This window comes from Alosa pseudoharengus, unplaced genomic scaffold, assembly GCF_046254945.1.
Source record: "Alosa pseudoharengus isolate Yale_2024_CS ecotype anadromous, Long Island Sound unplaced genomic scaffold, YU_APseudo_1.1 YU_APseudo_1.1_scf_18, whole genome shotgun sequence".
Taxonomy (NCBI): domain Eukaryota; kingdom Metazoa; phylum Chordata; class Actinopteri; order Clupeiformes; family Clupeidae; genus Alosa; species Alosa pseudoharengus.
Window position 1 is genome coordinate 25,265,392 of NW_027468650.1, and position 23,761 is coordinate 25,289,152.

General features: G+C 41.0%; 1 protein-coding gene across 1 annotated transcript in view; it reads right to left on the minus strand.

Moving 5' to 3' along the window:
- Nucleotides 1-11,730, minus strand: part of LOC143131505 (dual specificity calcium/calmodulin-dependent 3',5'-cyclic nucleotide phosphodiesterase 1C-like) — a 39,894-nt gene extending 28,164 nt beyond the window's left edge. The window contains exons 1-3 of the mRNA XM_076291156.1: nucleotides 11,643-11,730; nucleotides 2,523-2,576; nucleotides 1,138-1,303 (exon numbers count right to left, since the gene is read on the minus strand). Coding sequence (XP_076147271.1) covers nucleotides 1,138-1,303; nucleotides 2,523-2,576; nucleotides 11,643-11,727 — 305 coding nt within the window. The 5' untranslated portion in view covers nucleotides 11,728-11,730. The remainder of the gene's footprint in view (nucleotides 1-1,137; nucleotides 1,304-2,522; nucleotides 2,577-11,642) is intronic.
- Nucleotides 11,731-23,761: the final 12,031 nt, after the last annotated feature.

Below are 23,761 nucleotides of genomic sequence, written 5' to 3' on the forward strand. Positions count from 1 at the left end.
CCACCTGTGTTTCTAAGATCCCAACATGCAGGTGATCAAACATACACACACACACATACACACACACACACACACACACACACACACACACACACACACACACACACACACACACACACATAACTGAGAACACAACTGAAGTGCTATAATCCTCTCCAATCTATTGCCCAGTGATGTGTATTGAGACAGGTTGTCCATTAAGCCAACATTTGCCTTGTTTGACAGCAGTCCACAGGAAGAGCAAATCAGCGGCAGTTCACAGACTCTGCACTGGCAGGAAACCGAGCCAAGGTCCATTACAACAAGAAGAAACTCATAGCATATGTGGTGTGGTGGGAGAGAAGGAGATTTTGTAGTTTCTGTAGTTGCCATGTCAGTGCCATTTTATGTTAAGAAGCCTTCTGCTTCTCTTGTGTTGTTCATTACGTAATCAAGGGGTTTCATGCAATATACTTTTCATATCATTAAAAACATTCACAAACTATTAACCTGAATGTAAGCCTAACCAAAGCCTTTCAGGCTATATTATGGCATATAAGCTATTCTGAAAACTAATATTTAGCATCTAGCATTTCCCTACTGATACAGTTACAGTTCTGTGTTAAGATCTTCTCCACAGAAACATCCCAGCTCCCCAACAATTTTAAGAACCCCATCTTAAGTTCCAGAAAAACCCTCTGTAGAGTTAGACGTGAAGAGTCGAAATCAATTGAGTAATAGAGTGAGTAATAGAAAGCATTGTCTCCAAAAATGTAATGTTTCTCATTCAGAATCACAGCAAATCATGAGCTACATCATAACATCTGTAATACTGAACTGATTAGTTAAACTGGTAGTATTAACTGGTACAAAACTTACCTGTGGGTCTAACTCTTTCTCCATATGTTAGTACCTGCACACTATTCCAGGACACATCCTTGATCACCACATGGTGGCATCAAGTCTTGAAGGTAAACCGGACACCAAAGTCTACCGAGTCTACACTCGGTAAACACTTTGTCAAAACTCTGGTACTTTAAGAGAAACCTGTCCTCATAGTTTTTAAGACATTTAGCTGAAATACCTCAACCATAAACCTACAGAGGAAATAAACTGAATTATAGAGTCTTAATAGAGTTGAGTGTTCTTAAACCCGACCTGATGGCGGTCTTTTCCATGGCGTCCGGTGAATCCACAGTGGGCAGTTCGTCAGCCAGGATCTCCTCAGGACTGCGAGGGTCGATGAGGATGCCCCTCTTGTCTTTGTCCTTGATGCCGATGCCAGCCGTAATGGCATTCCACAATGCATTCTGGGACTTTGAGCCTGATACATAATAAACAAACGCTCAAACACTCATTGACAGTGATCAGGAGTACTTGAGAAAGCCATACAATTACATGTCCAAATCACAGTGCACAACCGACTCCAAGTTCATAAATGTCTAGCATTTTCTCGTTCATTTCACAAATGCATAACTTCATTCCATTCAGAACTCACAAGTATTGGAAATAAATTACAATATTATGTGTTATTGCTTCAAGCATTTAAGTCATCAGGGAAACACGTTGGAGGCACTTCAACCTGTCCCATAAAACAAAACACCCACATTTCTAGAGATTCGCTGTGTGAAACCGTGCGTAGGCTTATGGCTATCAGGGGGATTGATGTGTGTGTCTCTGTCCCCCCCTGCTGTTGGATCTACACAGTGGAGCGTGGCAGACCATGACACAGAGCAGATTGCGAGGCCAAGCCTGATTATCCCTCTGGTCTGGGGGGACAGTGAGATGTGACTGGGCCTCATAGTCTATCTGAGGCCAGTGTTACTGCCTACTGGCCTGCAATAACAGACACATGCATTAGGCTGATATACTTCTATGAGGTTGGGGCAGTCTCTGGTTTGTGGGAGCAGAGATGTGATCCAGGATCATGTGTTAAATGAGGACAGAGTTAAGGCCCAGCAGGAGGGCCATGGACCATATTTATCTCTGCAGGGGGAGAGTGGATCTGTTCATACAGTAACACATGTACAGATTTGTGTACACATCAGTGCACAGGCATGTGAACACACACACACTCACACACACAATATTTTATTTTTTTCTCTTTCATACACGGATGCATGCACAAATGCACATGAATTAAATCACATACAAGGCCATACACATTTACATTTGTGCACTGTGTGATGCTGCCATCTAGTCATCATTCTGGATAACACTGCCATGAAAACTACAGTAGATCAGGTTCATAGGGTGATGAATCAGTCATAACTGGTTTAAAAAAAACTTCATTTCCAGGTTTATAACAATCTTAATATGATTTGCTTTATTGCACAATGGTCAATAAGGCATTTTATGAACAGGGACAATTATTTAGTTTCCTCCTACAGTAGCTACCTAGCAGCTTCCAGCTATTCTCATTCACTATTTGTTCACCACAGAAATGTATTTCCGATTTCATGTTCAGAACTCTCAGCCCTACTGTACATAGTCTAAGAGATCTTTTTCTTGTAAATCCACAAATTTGTATTGAGGGTACTTACGTGCAAATCGGCTCCGGGGCCGTGGGCTGCTGCTCTGTCCAGCCTCATTGGCCACTGTGGACAGAAACACAGGCAGAGAGAAAGGGAGAGAAGCGGGGAGTTGAGGGGTGAGTCAGACCTAATGTGCCCTGGGGTCATAGCATTTGCTTATGTCCATCTGGGAACACATTTAAAACACTATAGCTCAAGGACCTAAACGCATAACGAAAGCGGCTGGCGCTTGAGAAATGTCGGACTCAGTGGATTGAGTTGAGGCATTTTGGGCTTGAACTTTTTTAGGATACCAAAATGAATAGTTCTACCTTCTTTTACATCTCAACGTGTTCCTGAATGCTGGAGATCTGTCACAGGTTTACCTTAATGTATGAAGGGAACGAGTATCCTCGTTCAAACAGTTCAACACGATTCATTAAGTAGGATGTTTCTTAGTTAGGCAGCCTAAGGCTTTAGTTGAAATGGTAAACAATGCGAGAGATCTGGAAAACTCAGTAATGTATGCCATGACCTGTATGATCCTATTAACTATCATTTTAAACAGACACTATATGAAATACTACTGTATGGGGGTCTATGTTGGGGCATTCAGGAAGCTTGTCGAGATATTTGAAGCTTATTATTGGTTTAATGTAACTGGATATTTCCAGACTGCCAAAATATTTAATCAGAGAAAGATATGATATATTGATTGATACAATGGGATGTTCACACAATGTCACCAACAAATTGTAACTGCATCTTCACTTCACTGTAGAAATGTAACATGTAAAAAAGACTGAAATCTAATTTCGAAAATCACTAGGCTAGCACCTGTGCAGGCATCAGCCCCAGCAGTGCAACATGAAATGCTACAGTACATTCATATTTTGTTCATTAATATTATCCACTTTAATGCAAATTAAAAATGTGTGTGTGAGTGTGAGTGAGTATCATCTCAATTTAGAAGTCTGACTCGATTTCCTTATGGAACAGTAAACTTTACTTTAAATCTGTCAACATGTTTGCATGAAAACTAGAGCCTTATAATGCACCTAGACCATTAGATAATATGATCAAATGCATCTATAATTCCTAATGATTTTGTTTAATTTATTTATTTAAAATCAGCATGACAGTATGCAGTAATATAGGTCAGAAACGGGAATGCTTTTGAGTTAACTTGTGTTAAATGTTGTTGGCCTGATAGGGTGACTTTTTTCACTGATCAACCAACTTCTGGTGAAATAATGTGCACAGCTCTGCTTAAACCAGGCTCTGGAAGCTATCATACGTTTAAGTAAGGCCCTTTCACATTGACCCTGAAGTGCATAAGGAACTTAGCATTTGATAAATATTATATATAAATAATAGAGACACTATTTATTTGAGCGTGCATGACCATGAGCCTCATCAGCACTGATAAATCAGCCAGACGTGCGTACCAACCCCAAGGAAAGACTAGGCTTGATATTCCCCTTCACATGATATAATATGTTTGCCACAATATTATACTGTATTATTAAAGCATGACACAAAGGCCATGCTTCTCCATGTGAGCCTTGAACAGGAAAAGTGCCCTTATTAAAGATGCAGTGAGAACCAGAATTACAACAAAGAAAAGAAGGAAGCACCAAGAAGGCAATTACGAGCTACTCCATGCATCTCTCTCCCTCTCTCTCTTTCTGTCACTCTCTCCATTCCTCCTTTCTCTTGCTCCCTCCTTTCCCCTGAGTGGGAAGGAGAAGGCGACAGCACTGATATTTGTGTAAAAGGCTGGAACAGTGTCTGAAGGTCAGCCTGTGCGGACGGAGGTGTGTGTGTATAGGTGTTGAAGTGGAGAAGGCCGCGGCTCAGGCAGAGATGTGCTTTCACACTCTGTTCTGGCGGCTCTGAATGGCAGGCATGCGCCGCGCTGCCAGCCAAGGTCACCGTCTTCAGGCAGCCCTACAACAAAAGCCCACATCTAGCCTTTTGTGAAGCTCACGATATGAAAGGCATGAGGAAGAGTGTTGCAAAAGAGCTTAACCATCAGCTGAATACTACTGGATGTGTTTTGGTTCTTCACACATTCAAGTTGGCTGATGGAATAGTATAATTTTTGAATAACAAACAAAATAGGTGCTAAAAACCTGGGGAGTTTATTTAATGTATAGCTTTTATGTTGATGGATCTGGATGTACAGTATCGATTGATAACGCTTTCTTTTTACTACTGTAGCTCATTTTATATAGCTATAATTGAAAATGTCCATTTCAAAAGCAAGCGAGCTCTGTCTACGTGTATCTAGGTGTTAGCCGCATATCTCTCAAACTGTTCATCTAACCGACTGCACACTTGGTGGCACCCAAGTGAGTGCAGCGTCAAGTGTAAAGTTGTTTGGATGTGATATCATCAGAACAACACTTTGTGGCTCTTGACCTCAAAAATATGCCAACCAACACTGGACCCAGTGTACCTGCAGGCACACTTTTTAGTGGTAGGGGCACATTTTGCATGGGCCCTGCATTAGTAAATATGAATGTATGAAATATTGTTATCATACCAGTAATGGAAACAGATGGCCTTAGACAAAGAAGAACAATTTAGCTGATCAGGATAACTTCTTTCATTAATTGTCAGGTGCCTGCCTAGGTAATCCTACTTTTCTCACTAATTGTCTTCACCAGTTATTGTATTGGGTGATGTTAATAGCAGGTTATGTTACATAAAAAAAAACAATGGATTCATAGTTACAAGGAGGGAGGAATCCAATGAGGTTACAAGAAACTATTTTGTATTGTATTGAACATGACATTTTTCAACGTGGATCTGAAGTTCTCATCAGGGAGTACAGCAAATGGATGATTATGTGTTGTCATCTGTTTGAAATAAAGAGTCAAATGAGAGTTTGAATGACAGTCAGATATAAATAGAGAAAGGTGAGACACACATACAGAGAGAGAGAGAGAGAGAGAGAGAGAGAGAGAGAGAGGACAGAGACAGAGGCAATCTCCACCTCTTGTTTAGAAACAGAAAGCAAGAATTATTGCCAGGCAACAAGCTACAAAAAACTAAACTTTCTGAGCTTTCTAATGACTTATTAAAGTGCATTTATAGCATCTAATTACGTTGATGCACAATTCACAGCGAAATTGTTTGAATCCACAAAAGTATTAATAGGTTTTGAACACCATTGCTAAAATGTTTTTCTGAAGCTTTTGTTCACATAACACATAATACATTTTGGACTGATTGTGTGATCTTCCCAAAAAAGTCTAACTATCCAACAATGCCACTTTCCCCTTGTGGAAACTCTAGTCTGCTTTGTTTCTCTTTGGCTGAAGGCAATTAATAGCGGCCTTACATTGTACGATTTTGGTCTGTTTTCACAGTCGGCGACTACATTTCCAAAGTTGGACAAAAATCATGGGAGTTGTACTGGAATCGCGGTGCGCTCCCGTCAACTAGATCGTTAAGTGTAAGGTGCCAATCTTAGCGGTTTTAAGTCAGTCCTTTTCTAGTTTTGCCGTTACGACAATATACAGTTTTTGAGTCGTGGCTCATGCAAATATTGACGTGAACTATAAAAACCAATAGTGACCTCTCTCCAACACCAAACAGGAAGGGGCAAAGTAGGCGACAGCTGTAACTTATATGATTATTTGTTATTCTTATAATATTTGTCATTTCTTATACATATTTAGTCGGCTCTTCCACGTGACAGAAAAACTCTATATCGGTTAAAGGGATGTCACGCATGAAACAATGCTGCAGAAACACGAAAATATGACTTTGAGTTTAGTAGCCTAGGCCAGTGTTTTTCAACCACTGTGCCTGCGAAACGAAAGTTTACCTAACCATCAGCATCACCTACTGTAACAACTACTGGCCGCGCGCACCAAGCATGTCCAAAACAGAGTGATTGCGTGCGGGTAGGCAACAGATTGGAGAGGGCATGGGCGGATTATGAACTTTCGGGCCCCTGGGCCCAGATGTATTAAGGGCCCCCCACTTATTGTCGTATATGTGGGAGGGGGGGTTTGGGGGTCCTCCCCCAGAATTTTTTTTATTTGTTTGATGCGATTTCCTGTATTCTGGTGCATTTTGGGGATGGCCAATACTAAATTCAATCAGATTCATAGCCTACATCCTGATTTGTTGATATTGAGGCAATGATTACATGCAAAGGCTTGGGCTTCAGGGCCCGCTGACCCCTTGGGCCCCTGGGCCTGGGCCCGGTAGGCCCGTGCAGTAATCCATCCCTGGGAGAGGGTAGCCTAGTAAAAAAAAAGAAATTTCGGTTCGATTTGGTTTGATAAAATGGGGCGCGAGACGGAGGAGGATATAAGCCTACAATCAAAGTCAGGGCCAGCAGTGAAGAAAAAGAGATACACAGTACACAACGCCGACAGGGTGAAAATGGGTAACTTTTCGGAGTGTGTAACAAATTAATATTATGCATAGTATTGTTAATGTTTCATGGATTAGCCTTACATCTTAAAAGAGCTGGTGAAAGGGCATTATAAGAACCGTTTAGACTCAGCAACCTTAAAGTGACAATGAATGCACCATTTGAACATTTGCAGCATTTGTTAATACATTATTATTTAAAACCAGTAATAGGCCTAGTATAATTAATCCCACATTTTTTATTTATTTTTATTTTATTTTTATTTTTTTTTTTGGGGGGGGGGTCGGCAATGAATGTCCCAATTTCAGTTCCTGTTTATGTTTTGCACGAATGGTAATAATTTAAAGGAATCTAGTTGCAGTCTTGTAAATAGTGACCCTGCAAGATCCCTAGTCATTGCACAATCATAGTCTGTGACTTAAAACTCTACCACTTGTCTTTAGATGTGAGAGGGTCTGAGACTGTAGTCTTTAAAAAATATTTTCCAAATCTTTGCAAATCTTTCCAAAGTCTGTCAGTGTAAGGAGGGCTTAACCAGACTCTCGCCAGATGAATTTCATTCCGCTTAGCTCCGCCTAGCTTCACTCACATCCATCTGGGACCTCTTCCCTTGAGGGTGATTTCTGCACCAGATTTTATGGTAGAGCCAATCAGGACGCAGGGCGGGAGTTTCATAGATGTGACATAGCGTAGAAGCGACTGTGAGACTGTTATCAGCGTCACAGGTTGGCTTCGATGTGAGTGGTTGAAGTAGCATGTCAATAGATGACGGACAAGTGGCTTATCCAATCATATCCAAGCATTTTTTGATTAGGCCCAGCCTTCTGAAGCAACACTTCAATGGATTGATCCCAGATGGATGAGTGGAGCTAGGCGGAACGAAATTCATCTGGCGAGAGTCAGGTTAGAAGGCAATAGCCCACTCTGGCAACCTCTGCTGGTGGCTGGTGCTTCAGAGTCTCTTTTTTAATTGCACATGTAGAACACAGATGAAGTCAGACATGGGATGGTGTAAAAGGTTTTTGTACAAAAATTAAATCTAAGATGTCCAAGGCTCACAACCTGGGTGCTCAATCTGGTCAACAAGCTACTGGAAACCCACAGGTTATGTTCAAACAATGCAAAAATAGCCCTTTTAAACTGATTACGCAGTCACGATCAAATGCCATCATTCTAATCTGACTGCATATCTCCGCAATAGTTTGTGCAAGAACTTAAATAAACAGATCTACAGACACAGAAGAAAGCAAGCTTTCAAATGACGCCTTGGTTATGCAAGTAAACAAAGAATTGTAAAAAAATACTTAAAAACTATTGCTAATAATTTTATGGAACATTCTATCCCAATCAAATGCCATAATTCTAATTTACATTACATTTGGCTGACACATTTTTAACCAAAGCGACTAACAACATGATAAACAGTTTAAGTTGTAAAGCAATTCTCTCAACAAATTTAGGACAATTTAAAAACGGTAGAGTACAGTAAGAATAAGTGCATCAGTGAGTGCTGTTTTTAAACAGTTGAGTGTCAGTTCAAGACAGGCGGTAAGTGCTAGGATCAGCAAGACTTGTTGTAAATGGTGCTATGAGAGGAAATGTTCTCTAAAAAGCTGGGTCTTCAGGAGTTTTTTGAAAATGGAGACTGCAATTATCCGCGATAGTTACCGCTTGAAATTAAATAAACACATCTACAGACACAGTGGACAACAAGCTTTCAAACAATCCCTTGGTTAACTCAAACCTTTAACTTGGCTTATTAGTCTTGTGGATAAAAGCACCATATTTTAGATGAAGCTTCTTTAAAACCTACTGAATGCCTAAGAACCCAACAAATAATTAGCAAATTTCCACATAAAGCACAAAAACACGTTTGATCAAAAGGCAGACTAGTATGTCCCTGGAAGGAGATTTATGAAACATAACTGAAACTGAACTGAAACATAACTGAAACATTAACACTCAAATAGACAAAGTGTAATACATACACCTAAATGTAAAAGAATTTAATGTTACCATTTCTGACACAGAAATGGAATGACAACAAGGAAATATACAGGGCCAGGATATATAGAAAGATTTACCTATATAGTAAATCTCTTACATTGGTGCACAGCAAAGTGTGTTTTGTATGTTTTACTTTTGTATTCTTTTCCTTTCCACAATACTGTAAGGAGTTTATGTCTACCAACATAATGCCTAAATAATTTCTGTTTAAAGGTGCTCTAAGCGATGTTATGTGGTTTCTAAGCTAAAACATTACACACATACAGCAAACATCTCCTCACACATCTCCGTCCGTAGCTGTCTGTCCCCTGAATACACTGTAAAAAAACACAGTCTTTGTAGACAGCCCAGACTCTAAAAACAGCAACAACAAAAAAAAACAGTCCGGTGCAGCCTGGACCATAACAAACATTCACTGACGAGATGCACGTTCAAGAGAGTTTGAATTGCATGGGAGGGAGGGGTGTTACTGTCTGGGCTCCAGAGCTCCTTGTTTTGGCACAATTGCTCTCCTACTAAGTTTATTCCACAGTAGATTAAGGAGGTGAGTGAGTGAATGATGGTTTCATATCACAGAGGAGAGGAAAAACAGAAAGTGATATCAAAGAAAAAAAAACAAGATATTTGAGTATATTGAGACAGAGAGTGGAAGAAGAGTGGAAAAAGCACAGGTGAAAGAGAGGGGGATAAAAGCAGAGAGAGAGAGAGAGAGAGAGAGAGAGAGGGAGCATGATAGCAGGTTGTTAAGTGGGACTTTGCCAGCCAGTGGGGGGTGGTGGTTAATGAGGGGAAATAGGAGGTCTCCAGGAGAAGTGTGGCCGCGCTACAACTGCCTGGCTGCCACGAGGAGCAGGTGCGGCGCAAAAGACAGGGCGAGGATGACGGAGCACATTTCATTAGCGATAATGACTCCCCATGGATGTCTCCTCTAATGCTGTGACGACATTTAGGCGCCTGGGGAGCCGGGCTCAGGCAACACCTCTGTCCTGCTCTCTCCAGCACCCAGCAACCCCCCACCTCCACCCACTCAACCCCTCTCCATCGCCTCCACTGCCAAGGGAATCGCGTTAGCACTCGCTTCCCAGCAACCCTAGCACTCTCAGGACCCGCGACTAGCTAAGAGGCATGATCATCTAACCCTCTCACTAATGTGTCTTCACAAAGACAAATACAACCGATTTGATTTGTTTGCCCTCACACACACGCATACACAAATACTCACACAAACAAACACACACAGTCATCCCCACACATACACATACACACACACAAACACACATATTCACACTGAACCCGGAATCCCAGAGAAGTGACATCAGATTCTCGTGATGAGTTGTCAAGGAGATGCAGAAAGACATCGCAAAGTCAACAGGCTTAAGTAAGAGAAGCCCTACAGACATGAAAGAGAGAGAGAGAGAGAGAGAGAGAGAGAGATGACTTACACCTTGTCTCTTTATAGCCCTGGGGCAACAGGACAACATCATTATCTGCTCTTGTTCTTCAAGAGGCTCAGACAGAGAGGAGATTGGGCTTTGGTGTGAGCAGAATTGCCTGTCACAAACATGATCTTCTATGTGCACTGTATGGACAGTGACAAGGATGACAGAAGGCAAACAGCACTGCTGTTCATCAGCATGATTTGATTAACACCAAGGTTCACATTCTCATTATCAGTGTCCTACTCTCATCCTCTCTCTCTCTTTCTCTCCCTCTCTTCACCCCAGCCCTTTCCTCTGTACAGGGTGATTGCGCTGTTACATAACCCACTCCACTTGACCTTTGGAAAGGATGTAATTACTGCCGTTCCATAGTCTTTGACAACAAGTCATGGCTTTCTTCTTCCACTTAGTCGCCATTGTCTTCACTTCTTTTCAAAGCGCGTGTTCACAAAACACCACAAGTGCATTTTCAGTTTGTCTGTTTCATCAGTTGAAAAAGTGTGTGAGTGTGTAAGGGGTTGTGATAATTTAGCCAGAAAGGGAAGTCAGAAGTGGTTGTGAGTCATTTTTTGTAGGAACAAAAAGAGAATGAAATGAGGCACTTATGTAATCATATTCTGTTCAGACGACCTCTAAAAATCCAACACTGAGAAGAGGCGGCTAATCGACACCGTGTTCAGATGAGTGCTTTTCTGTCATCATTGCATTATCAGATAAAATATGGAAGACAAGCAGAGGTTTGACGAGCAGAGTGCACATTTGAACAATTGACACCTGAAATGGATAAAAAAGGCATACTGTACACATTACACATGTTCTTGAAATGTTGTTTTTGGCATTCATCTCCACTAATGTAGACTCACATCACTATACAGACACATGACACACTGCACTGAGAATAAATGCCCAGTGTTGCATTGAATTACCCAGCCCACGCAGGTTTGGCAGATAAAGAAATCACTACTGGCAACAAGGTGTGAAATAAGAACGCATGTTTATTTCCCCAGTAGCTCAACACAGCACCCCCCAACACACACACACACAAGCCACCACCACAAAAGCATCAACTACACTTAAACTATATGCAAAGTTATTGTGTGACAGAATATCCATTTGTTATGTCTAGCAAAGTAAAAATCTTAAAAATTAAACTAATTACACAAACACAAACTCCCATGTGTACTCAGTGCAAGCACACCATCCCAAACACATGTAAACAACACACACACACACACAGACACATACACACCTATCTGCCTCTTAAGAAATACACACACACACACTCAAGACACACATCCTTCTGCTCACCAATAGTGAAGCTGAAGCCGTCAATGCTGAACGTGGCGCTCCGGCACTTTTTAAATCCTTGCTTCTTGGAGCTGGGCTCTGTCATCTTTCCTCCAGGCACACGGCCACTGTGCTCCATTTATCTCCTCCAGCTCACGCTAGCCCTACTTCACTAAGGAGTGCGGGGCGCAGAGTTCCGCTGTGTGTGGATGCAAGGTGGTCTTTGTGTGTGTGTGTGTGTGTTTGTGTGTGCGCGTGTGTGCAAAGAGGAGCAACCTTGCTGTTTGATTTTGTACTCAGGGGAGGTGCCCCTCGAAGGAAGAAGACGGCTTCCCCCAGAGCCTGCGTGTGTGTGTTTGTGTGTGTCTGTTTATCTTTCTCAGTGGTCCATCCTGGGTCCTCTCTTTAGTCGTATCCCAGGCCAAACTCCATGCCCATGTCCAGACTTGAAACACCCAGACGAAGCAGACCGCTCTCCTCCGCTCTCTTCTTCTCTCCTTTCTTTGCCTCTTGTTGAATGTTAGTCTTCAAGTGCTGTAGCTCTTACAGCAGTTGATCACACTGCCTCTCTCGCTCTCTCACCCTGTTGCTCACTCTCACTGCCGACCACCTCCCTCCCTCTCCACCTCTCACGTGCTTACTCATTCAGTATCGGAGCAGAAAGCACTCATCACACAGCATCTGGCTTTGGGTCTGTGTGTGTACAAGTGTGTGTTGCTCCTGTAGAATACTATCTTTTTTTCCAAGAATGTGTTGTGGTCTGTTTGTAAATACATGTTTTTTCCCACTTTGTTTACATGCCTGTGGGACAGTTTGCAAATGTTTGAGTGCAAAAGTGTTGAGGGTTGTTGACAGACTACTTTGTGAGTTTGTCGGTGCGTCTGTGTGCTCTGCTCTGTTTACTACGAGCGACACAGCAACAGCGTCGGTCTCCAGACGACAGCCTAACCAAAATATTGTACTCCACTGAGCGCCCCTTAAGCATTAAATGGATGACCTGAGAGTGTTGACGAGAGTGTGTGCGCCCACGCACACCCACAAACACGCACCCACACACAAACACACACCCACACACACATATAAACACATGATGTTGGAAAACCCTCATAACAAATTGTTTTTATGGCAGTTTGTACACTCTAGGTGCTGGGGCACTAAAGCTGAAGAGCGGGATAGGTACAGTATATGGCTAATGGCTAACCACATCGCCATGGCAATCATGGATATGGCTGCTCGTCACGGGTGTTGCCTTACGGGACGTCACAGAAACCGCACAGCCTTATCTCTCTCACCTGAGACGCAGGCCACCATTAATTAACACGTCCATATGCTGATTAACTGCTAACCGCACCACGCCACTAACCACAGGGTCCCTGCAGAATAACACTTATATTTTAAGACTGGGTTTAAAATAGCCCAGATGTCATTATGAATCATTAAATATCTGAATCATAAGAACGGACTTATTGGCATAAAATTAAAATATAACATTTTAATGGGAAATGTGTTCTAATGCCTTACCCACTCCTAATGCTTAAACAGAAATGGAGTGAACACAGTGAACTGTGTTGTGTGGTTGCCTTTTGTCTTTTATGACTGCTTGTCTGTGTTCCAGGTTACATAAGTACAGTAACTCTCAGTGATTTGATGGATTAAACTGAAGAAAAAGCTCAATTCTTCAAGTAGGACAGTGATTTGCAGGGTCAAGTCACATCTAGCAGTCTAGTGACATAATATAGTGATTTGCTTTGAATAGATATCTGGACTATTAAGATATTTCAACTATTTAGATTATATTTCCACACCAGCCTCTCTCAAATTATCTGATAAAACACAAAATAACAACAACAACAACAACAACAACAACAAAAACAACAATGGTTGAGCCCCATATACAATTCTAGGAAAAAAAATCCCATCAAAGCATTGCGTTCTTATCAAAAATGTAAAAAGACCTAAGCAGCTGAAGCAGTTTTTGGTCTTTTCTTTGGGCATAAGAGGACATAGGTCTTTTATTTTCTCTCTTACCAATTATTTCTGAAGAGGAGGGTGTTGGGCTTCTCTCAGTGACAGAGGAGCATTATATCGCTTAGACTTGGAAGTGAAATGGTGTGAATATGACTCAAAAAGCACAGACTGGCTTTCACTAATGATGGGGTTGCCTGTAGTCTTGGCACATGACTGTAAAAAGGAAAAAAATACTGTAATTAGGGTACATGTAATTAGGGCTGTGCGATATATCGAATATACTCGATATATCTCAGAAATAGATTTGTGAGATATATAAAACTAGATGTACCGCATAGCGGTACAAAATATGACCGCCGCTCAGTCCTGTACATCCATTCCGCGAAAATAAATCATATTAATGAATTCGTCTCCATCTTCTACTCCATCCCCCACTCTTGAAACTTTTGTGTATGCTTGTTTGGAATGTGTGTTTGCGGGCCCCACACAAAGTAGCCTACTGGCGCTGCAAAGGTGAATAGATTTGTAGCACTTGCCAAAACATTTTGTAGCATTGTTATAAAACCTTAAAATATCTAAACAATCACAAGTAGGGGAGTTCATCACAGCCCATCCATTGCAACTGGACTGATGAAAGGTACACCTGTAGGCTACATTGTATTTGGGAAAAGCAGAAGGTAGCAGCATAATGTATTTATTTATTTATTATTAAACAAAACAATCCCTGTCAGTTCCATGTAGTTTTCAACAGCTATCAAGAAGAGAGGTCATGTCATGGATTTTTGTGAATGTTTCTTCTTCTACATATGCATAAGTTTAGTCATCTAGTTCATATGATATTCAGCTTTATTGTCAATGCACAAATTAAATACCAGTAGTCTAAAACAAAATGCCGTTTTACCCAGTGGTGCAAATAACTGACATGTCCAAAAGGGCCTTCATGAAATGCATTGCTAGACTGTTCATACACATTTTAACGGGCCAAGTTGAAGAGCTACTATCCGTTATGGTTTGTGCAAATAATATGCTGATTCATGTTCCCTTGCATTTTGCAACTATGAGGTCCATGGTTAGTCTAGCTTTCGCCAGACCAAGCTCAATCTTTTAAGAAATCGAAAAGGAATCGCCTGCAGATCAGGTTGAGTTCACCCAGCCTAGTCCATGGTAGGTGCCCGATAGAAATATTGTTTAATTTTGCGATTGAGATATCCACGCACTGGCGGCCCCCCTGCGACGTGTTCGCCCCCGGTTTCAGAGCTATTCTAAATGCAAAAATGCATAGAGGGAGTTATGACAAAACCGTGACTGTTAACAAACTATAAGCTATAAGGTAGGCCCTATGCTAGGCCTATTACACAACATAAATTGTCACTAGGCTATGCTGGCGACCCAAATAAAATCTCCTTTGGGAACCAATGGCTTACATACGACGGAGTATTAGGGCCACACATGAAGGAAAAAATATTTTTGCCGTGACAAGATTAAACTCGCCATGTCGACATTAAACTCGACATTTCGAGAATAAAGTTGAAATGTAATGTCGACTTTAATCTCAATGTATCGACTTTAAAGTCGCCATGTCGACATTAAACTCGACATTTCGAGAATAAAGTTGAAAAATCATGTTGACTTTAATCTCGACGTGTCGACATTACTCAACATTTTGAGAATAAACAAACTCAACATTTTGAGAATAAAGTTAGTTTGGAGAGAGAACGACCGCTCGGGACGATTGAAAGGGAGGACGAATTAAACATTCCAGTTTTCTTCGACTGCAACAATGATTAGACATAGGCCTATATCATGTGAACAAAACATAAAACATTAACCTCCGTTGCTCAGCCAAATACTTTCCTGTAGGTCCTTATCACGGAGTTACAGGCGATAAATGCGATGGTCAAAAGTAGCCTAAACGTCATTAGCGGTTTATTTATTTATTGTAGGCCTACTATTAAAGACTGTTTTTCATCTAAAGGTTCAACTTCATGCTTATGCGGCTTATGCGTATTTCCAACCGCGAGATACAGCACTTCACGATGACGGCAATGAGTAGCCTAGTTAACAGACAAGACGCAATCTATCTGAATATCTGCAATCTAGCAATCTATCTGAAACACCTATTTGATTTGAAGCCCATTATTCATGTAACATATTGTGTGTTAGTGTAGGCTAGCTTAAACTGTGTATGCTATGTTAAACTGTATTGCGAGTTTAATGTCAGCATGTCGACTTTAAAGTCGACACGTCGAGATTAAAGTAGATATGATATTTCAACTTTATTCTTGAAATGTCGAGTTTAATGTCGACATGGCGTCTTTAAAGTCGACACGTCGAGATTAAAGTCGACATGACATCTCAACTTTATTCTCGAAATGTCTAGTTTAATGTCGACATGGCGACTTTAAAGTCAACATGTCGAGTTTAATCTCGCCATGGCAAAAATATTTTTTTCTTCATGTGTGGCCCTAATACTCCGTCGTACTTACAGTATCAAGCTGCCACCTCTTGGCGAAAAGTTAATAGTTTTGCATATCAGTAGTAATACATTTCACGCAGCTGTTTGAATCACGGAAAGCGACACTTCTAAATGGAACCCAACCCACTGTACAGTAGCTCAAGGTCTGTGGCTAAAGCAGCCATAATGAAAGCGTTATCATTGTTTGGATACTTCACACACACGTGTTTTTTAATCGCATAGACTACTACTACCAAGCTGGAATCAAAGCACATCGACTCCCCTCTCACACCCTAAACACGAACTTCGAACAAACAAAAAACGTCTCAGTCTCACGGTATAGCCATAGGCAAAACTGTATTGGACCGGTGTAACGTTGGTACTAAATCATCGCAAAGAATGATTTTTGTAGCACGTGCAACAAATATGTGTAGCTACAGCCCTGCCCTGGATACATCTCTGAACGTGTGCTCTAAAACATTTGGTTTAAATGGAGATGTAGATCACGGGTGCATTAATAAATCTACATTGCGGCGAGTTGACACACATTATTCACTTTGACGAATTTATGTAGTTTCAGTCCTAGTTACTTTACTTTGAGCCATGCTCTTCTATCGAAGCCCGTTTCCGCCACTTGAAAAAAAAAACCTGCCAGATACTAAGTCAAAATGATGAGATTTAAAGTCATAATTATGAGATTTAAAGTCGTATTTATGAGATTTAAAGTCATAATTATGAGATATAAAGTCGAAATTTTGAGATTTAAAGTCGTAATTATGAGATTTAAAGTCGTAATAATGAGATTTAAAATTGAGATTATTAACCCAGGAAGTAAGCCCAAAAGGTCTGGTTCTGAACATCTTAACTGAAGAGAGGGGCGATTAAAGCAGAATGATATTGCATTTTCATTTTTTACCGGGGGGGGGGGGGGGGGGGGTGCAAATCACAAATGAGTGATTATGGGCTAGGTTGATGTGGGCCCTTGAGACCAACATACAATACCATAAAAATGTCTTCATCCTCGGTGCCACGGTTCAGGTAGTTATTTAGGAAAAACTGCATTTTTTGGGTTTCGGGGGCCCAGCGCGGGGGGTTTGTCACTCACAAACCAATCCCGCGCAACCTGTAGTTCTGTATATAGCTGTATCCCCCCGAAGCTCACGGTATAATTCGAACACTGCAGCCAGCTTCAAAAGCAAGCATCCCAGACCCTAAAATTGGGCATTTATAGCTAGCTGTAAAGGTAATTCACACACAATTCTTTTTCTTTTGCCAAAATATATTTGGTAACTTCCCTAGACATCCAAAATGGGGTGGGTTAAAATTAGTAGAAAAAAAAACTATTGCATAACACAGTTTTAAGTTGTTGTATGTATCTTTTTGCTGTGGTATAGTCTTCATTTTTCTATTTAGATGTCTTGAAAAGGTCTTAAAAGTCTTGAAAAATGAAAACGTTTGCACTTTATTGCACTTTAGTTTATTGCACTTTGAATTCTGTTCAGTTCTATTTTATATTTGTTGTAATTTTGTTTATGCTTTGTTTGAATAAAAAAATAGTCTTATTTCAACTCAATTGTGGTTAATCACTATGCAAATATAAAATGTTTTGGATGGATACTACCTGTGAAGTTAAGCAAGAATGGTATATAATCTGCAGGGATTGTAGTGAAAACAGTAAAGGGTAAAAGTGTGATTTCATGGGGTCCTTTAAAGGAGATTTCAAAATATCGAGATATGAATTGTATATCGTGAAATTGAGAAAATGTATCGGGATATTCATTTTTTCCCATATCGCACAGCCCTACATGTAATACATGTAATCTGGGACAAATATCTGCATGACATATCTTAATGTCAACTGCAACAAAGTACACCAATCCAACTCTCTTTCATAACTACGAAGATCACTAATAAATCAAACTAGGTGAATCTACCCCAACGTTTTGTGTGGAATGGTAAAGTCTAACGAAATGAATACAAATTGTTGGGGGGGGGGGGAATTGTGCAACTGTGGTAATAATAAACTATGAGACACACAAAAACACAGAACAAATGAAGCATGATCGCTGTACTCATTAAAACATAATCATAATATTCTATTTGCTTTTCCTTTATCCCATGGGAACAGCATGCACCACAGGCTACATGACCAGGGTAAACAGATTCTCTAAAGCCGTATTGTCCACCGTTTCAGGCTGAGCGGAATCACCTGGCCCAAAGGCACCTCAAGGCAAGGCTCTCCACTCCTGTGTCACTTAGTGACCACACCGATAACACCTAAACTGTACAGGGAAGGAGCCTGAGGTCAGGAGTGGGGGCCAACTGAACCATGGATGTCCTATTTATGGCTGTCTGATTTGTTTACAGTAAGAAACTAATCATTAGGGCCTTTGGTTAACAGATGGCAAGAGTCGATTTAACAGGAGGAGTTTAAGGTTTAGCCTAAATAAATACAGTAAATGTAGTGTGCCTCATGCCATCTCACAGTATCTCTCAAGTATAACAAGAAAACAGTATCGCTCAGGTATAAGCATTTTATTCAGTAAAGCTAACATTTTAATGACAAAACACCTTGCATGTATAATATGTATAATAGCTTAGCATGCATAACAGCAATAACTTCAGAATTAATATTCTGTCTATTTGCTACTGTCAGAGACAGTGAGTCATGCTCTCACTAATGAACAGTTTGTTAAAACACACACCTTATTTACACATAACCTTATACAAACCTGTCTCATCCTATCTGTCACAGAGATAGGCAAACTCACCTTTGGTCAGGCCATATTTTAAGAGAAAGGCAAAGGGGGAGAGGGAACACTTATGAGGAAAGTGGTCAATATGACCACAAAAAGGTTTTATAGTAGATGTTTATAGAGGTGAATGACCTGCGGTGGTGAAATGACCACGACCCACACGCCCAACTTAGACTTGACATCTGAAACATCTTGTTCACATCACTTTACACAAACCTACAGGGTGAACAGGCTGTTAAGAGGCCGATCACTCAGTTGACTCATGAGAATGGCAAGAGGATTCTTTCATTAAAAGGTGAATGTCAGTGAGATGAAAAAAAGCAAGGGGCTAAGTCTTTCTATTAAAACATTGTGACTAGATCAGTTTGCATTTTGTGTGTCTGAAGTAGGCTATATTTTATCATCAATGCTTGTTCGTCATCTTTCTATTTCATGTACAACAGTGTTCCCATACATTGACTTGTTTGTGGCGGCCCACCACAATATCAACATTGACCACCACACAATGTTTTTCCAGGTTGTAATTGTGCTTTAATCTGGTTAGCATCATAATCATGCTGTGCTAATTTGTTAAAAACTGTACAAATACCCAATAACCTCAACAGCAAGTACTCCAGTGTTGTCATTCTCCACATATGATTCAGTGTGTACGTTGTGGGTACTGTGTGTGCCTGTGAGTACTGCTCTCAACTGTAAACCTACAGCAAAAGCAGCTCTATGTGAGCAAAAATAACAAGCGAGTGCTTCAGCGCGCGACTGCACCACGTGGTAGCTAGCGAACTGCGTGGAGAGCTGCGGATGCACCTTTGCCCACACGCCATTCAAATGCACACAATGCCGAGTTCAACTCGGTTAGCTTCCCTCCCTCTCCCTCTCCTGCTCACCGTCCGTGAGTGGGAGTGTGTGCACTCCAAAGACTCCCATCTGCCAGTTAGCACCAATATCTCCTCGGCAGCGTGTCGATTCAAAAGGGCCTTGGCCCTTCAAACTCCCTCCTGCGCTCTTATCGCCACGGGTTACCATAGCAACGGGGGCGCACGGCGCACAGGTAGTGAGAGTGTCTTTCAAAAACCCAAAGTGTAAAGCATTAGATCACTTTAGAGTGATTTGCTTCTCATTTCGGGAAGTGATCTGCACAGATGAGTAAATGCTATTCATCTAGGTAATGGACACTACACTTTAAAAAAGCTCACATCAGTATTAAATGGTTTTGAGGTAACAGAGTGACTTAGAGTGAATAAGAGGCCATTAGTAAACATAACAACAACACAAGTGTTGTTGTGCTGTGTCTGTCACTAGTGCTTTCAAAACTACAACCAGGGTATAGTTTAATGTAAAGGATATATAAACACCCCCATTATGTCAAACAAAAAAGTAAGAAAGAAAGAAAGAAAGAAAAAAAGAAAAGGGGAAAACCTTGAGCAGTACAACTGGAATCAGTAAAGTTCCCTTCATTGTTATACAATCAGAATAACAAGCCTCTCTGAGACTCTGAATAACTGAGACTCCCAAGCTTGGCTTTCAAAACTGTATGCCTGTCTGCACTCTGCACAATCCCTTACCAAACTGGAAACCCATTTGAGCTTGAGCACAGAGACCAATGCCATTTCACAGCTCCACACAACCACACCTCAGACACCAAGTCCACAAGCCCTGATGCACCTGAGACACCTGAGAATGTACAGCCCTTAACAATGTTTGGTGTTCCCTTACCTCTTTTCAAGCTGGCAGAAGCCAGGGGTGTTTCAAACCTTTACTGTAACAAAGGCCAGGTTAGTGACTGTCTTAACATACTTACTCAGCCTGGTGCAAAGTGTATCAGTTGACAGGGCAATTCCCTCTAAGTACTTCACATTGCACGCGGCATGCACTTTGCTCGCCACTAGGTTGCCATTGTTTGAGATAATGTACAAAGGTTTTTTGTTGTGCTTGCCGCTGGGCTCAGCGCATATTACCTATGATTTACAGTGTGCCGCGGTCACTTGCCGCGGCCACTTGCACTGCACTTTGCTCAGTACAACAGCAGACCAGTTCTTGCATGCACAAGCCATTGAAAATATTTTGTTTCATAGCACAACACTGCCGTTTGCGCGGGTAATGTGAACCCCCCCTTAACGTGAAAGGAGGTGAAAAGGGACAGCAAGAGCATACTCCACAATGCCAAGTCTATTTGTACTCCACAATGCCAAGTCTATTTGTGTTTTAGATAAAACAAATACAAGTTCTTAGCATTAATCAATGTACAATAACCTCATTTGGAGTAATTTCTAACAACCCCATGTACAACATCTAACTGGCTGCATACTTATTTAACAGAGACCTTGGCCTTGCCAACAAAGTCAACTAAGTCAACAAAGTAACAAATCATGTCAACAAATGCACCCATCCATAATACATCACATCATGGACCAGATGACTGATTCCAATGACGTATGTGAGTTTGAAACAAATATTTAAAGCTGAGTAGCAAGTCTGTGGTCGTACTATAGATCCGACAAAGAGCTTACATTTTCATAAACACCGCTATTAAGTGTCAGAGTGGTGTGGCTTAATAAGGTCGTCACAACACTGCTAACAATATGGCAGTAATGAACTGGCTTTGTCATGCTTGCATTGCCATTATTCCTATCAGCAGATAAACAAAGGATTTTCCCAAAAAAGAAGGGTTGTCAATTAAAGCTTCATCACAGTGTCAGTCCTTACACTAAATACATAATAAACACAAGCACACACACAAACACAAAATAACAGCTTGCTTTGTCATCTTCCCACAACTCCCCCACTGTGTCTCTGTGAGTGTGTGTGCATGTGTGTGTGTGTGAGAGAGAGAGAGAGAGAGAGAGAGAGAGAGAGAGAGTTCACATATGCACAGAGATTGGATATATTCATGTACATGTTATTTTTGTACTGACTTACTTATATAAAAGAAAGAAAGAGATGCAGTCTCACCAAGCCTTGACATACAAAGGCTAACGGAAACCTGATTGAGCCTTTCTGCAGTGTCGTCTTCATGCATGCATGTGCCTCCGGGGAAACCATTAAGACAATAGTTCTTTCTTTCTACCTTTCTTTTTCTCTGTTGCTTTATTATTGTTCTACTCCATCTGAAACATTAACCGTGACTTAATTTAATGTGATGGGAGAGCATCTCATTCTGAAGCCAGAGGGATTTTCTTTCCTTTTTGTCTTTCTTTCATTCTTTAGAACTCAGTAGAGTAAGGGTCAATAGAGCCTTATTATTGAATGATTTTTCAGCCATTTTCCTTTGTCATACAGTATGTGATGCGATCTAGGAAAACCCTTCACATAGTGTAGGGTAGCTGCTCCACAATTTTATTCACTATTATTTTTTTTATTTTTTTAATAAAACATACTTGCCAAAGCACATCAGATAATGTATGTAATACTACTGCACAAATGTAAGTACAGGTAGGCTACATGTATTGAACACATATTTTGCAATAACTGCATAATTTGCAGAATCTTATGTTACTGTTAGTTATACCAAGGAATGCCTGTTTCATAAATAATGTTTCCCTCAACAAAAGTGGTGATATATTCTTTAGCTGACAAGATAGACACCAGAGAATTTGCATAGCACTGTGCAGAGCAGGCCTGTGGCAGGAGCCAGACCCATTAGCTTTGACCTTTGACCTGGGTAATGGGAAATGAATTCAATACACCAGGACGCAAGCTGCTGCCATACTCAAGTGATCTGCACAGAGGTCTGTGGGTGTATGTCAATCAGGGCCGAGCACACTAGGCCGTCTCCAAAGGCAGCCTTGGCCTGATTGCCACTGGCCCTCAGTATGGATGGATGTAAAGCCCTGCGGAACATCCTCTCTCCTGCCATAGGTTTTACCATCCCACACAAGAGATCACGCAGGCTAAAGACCAGGCACAGAGAAGCAACTATCACATTGCTCAGGCATTCGCCATCTGCCCACTCACAAAGGGACACAATATTCAAGTTGACTATGGTAAACCCACAACAATACATCCTGAATCTCCTTATAAATATAGTTCCATTATGAACAAGTACCTGTTAGTATCTTATACATAAATCATATAATATAATATATTTTTTTAATATATATAGTCCTACAGCAAGTAATGGTATTGTCAGAACACAGATTGGGAATCAAGAGCAGATCCAGTCAAACTGGCAGTAGTGATGTTACCCGTGAACCCCCTGCTTCGAAGCGTGTATCGAAGACATGAACCAATTTGGAGTGAAGCTTTGTATCGGAGCTTGATTTGTTTTGTGATAATGACGTGATCAGTGACGTCCGAAGCTTCGTTTCACACACACCCATGTGACTGCTTCGAAATTGAATTCAAAGCATTAAAGTTGCGCAACACGGGGGGCGCCGTTGTGGGTTGTTGAAGAAGGAGAGCCAACAGACTCAATAGTGCTGCTGACACGAAAGCTTATAGCCCGGGCTTTTAGCTCAATTATCAGCACCCTCGATTCTCGTTCTAAGGTGCGTCTGTTTCGCGGGTCGAGTCCAGGCGTGTGCAGGACTGAATCGCAGTCAACACAACCCAGATTACAATTGGTCTAGGCTACGTACTCAATATAATCACAGAAATGTATGTGCATGTCCATTCTTTATTCATCTCCCTTCTAAATTTATGTATTGTTTACGAATACAAGAAATGTTCACAGCCAAAATACTACCTTTATTGTTTTTGTAGAGAAGGCAATTACATTTGTATTTATGCAGGGTACAAAGTAGGCTTAGTTAGGCCTATTTATGACATTTATTTATCCATTAATTCATGCTCAACATTTATTCATCTTCGACTCAAAGACATTCATGGCTAATGTCTGAAACACTTTGTGACACAATGCTATCCTTAACTTTCACCAGCAGAGGTCCTCAGAGTTCTGAAGCTTCGAGTACTGAACCTTTTTTCGATACAATTGGATTGAAAGCTTCACTGGTTCAGTGGGGTGT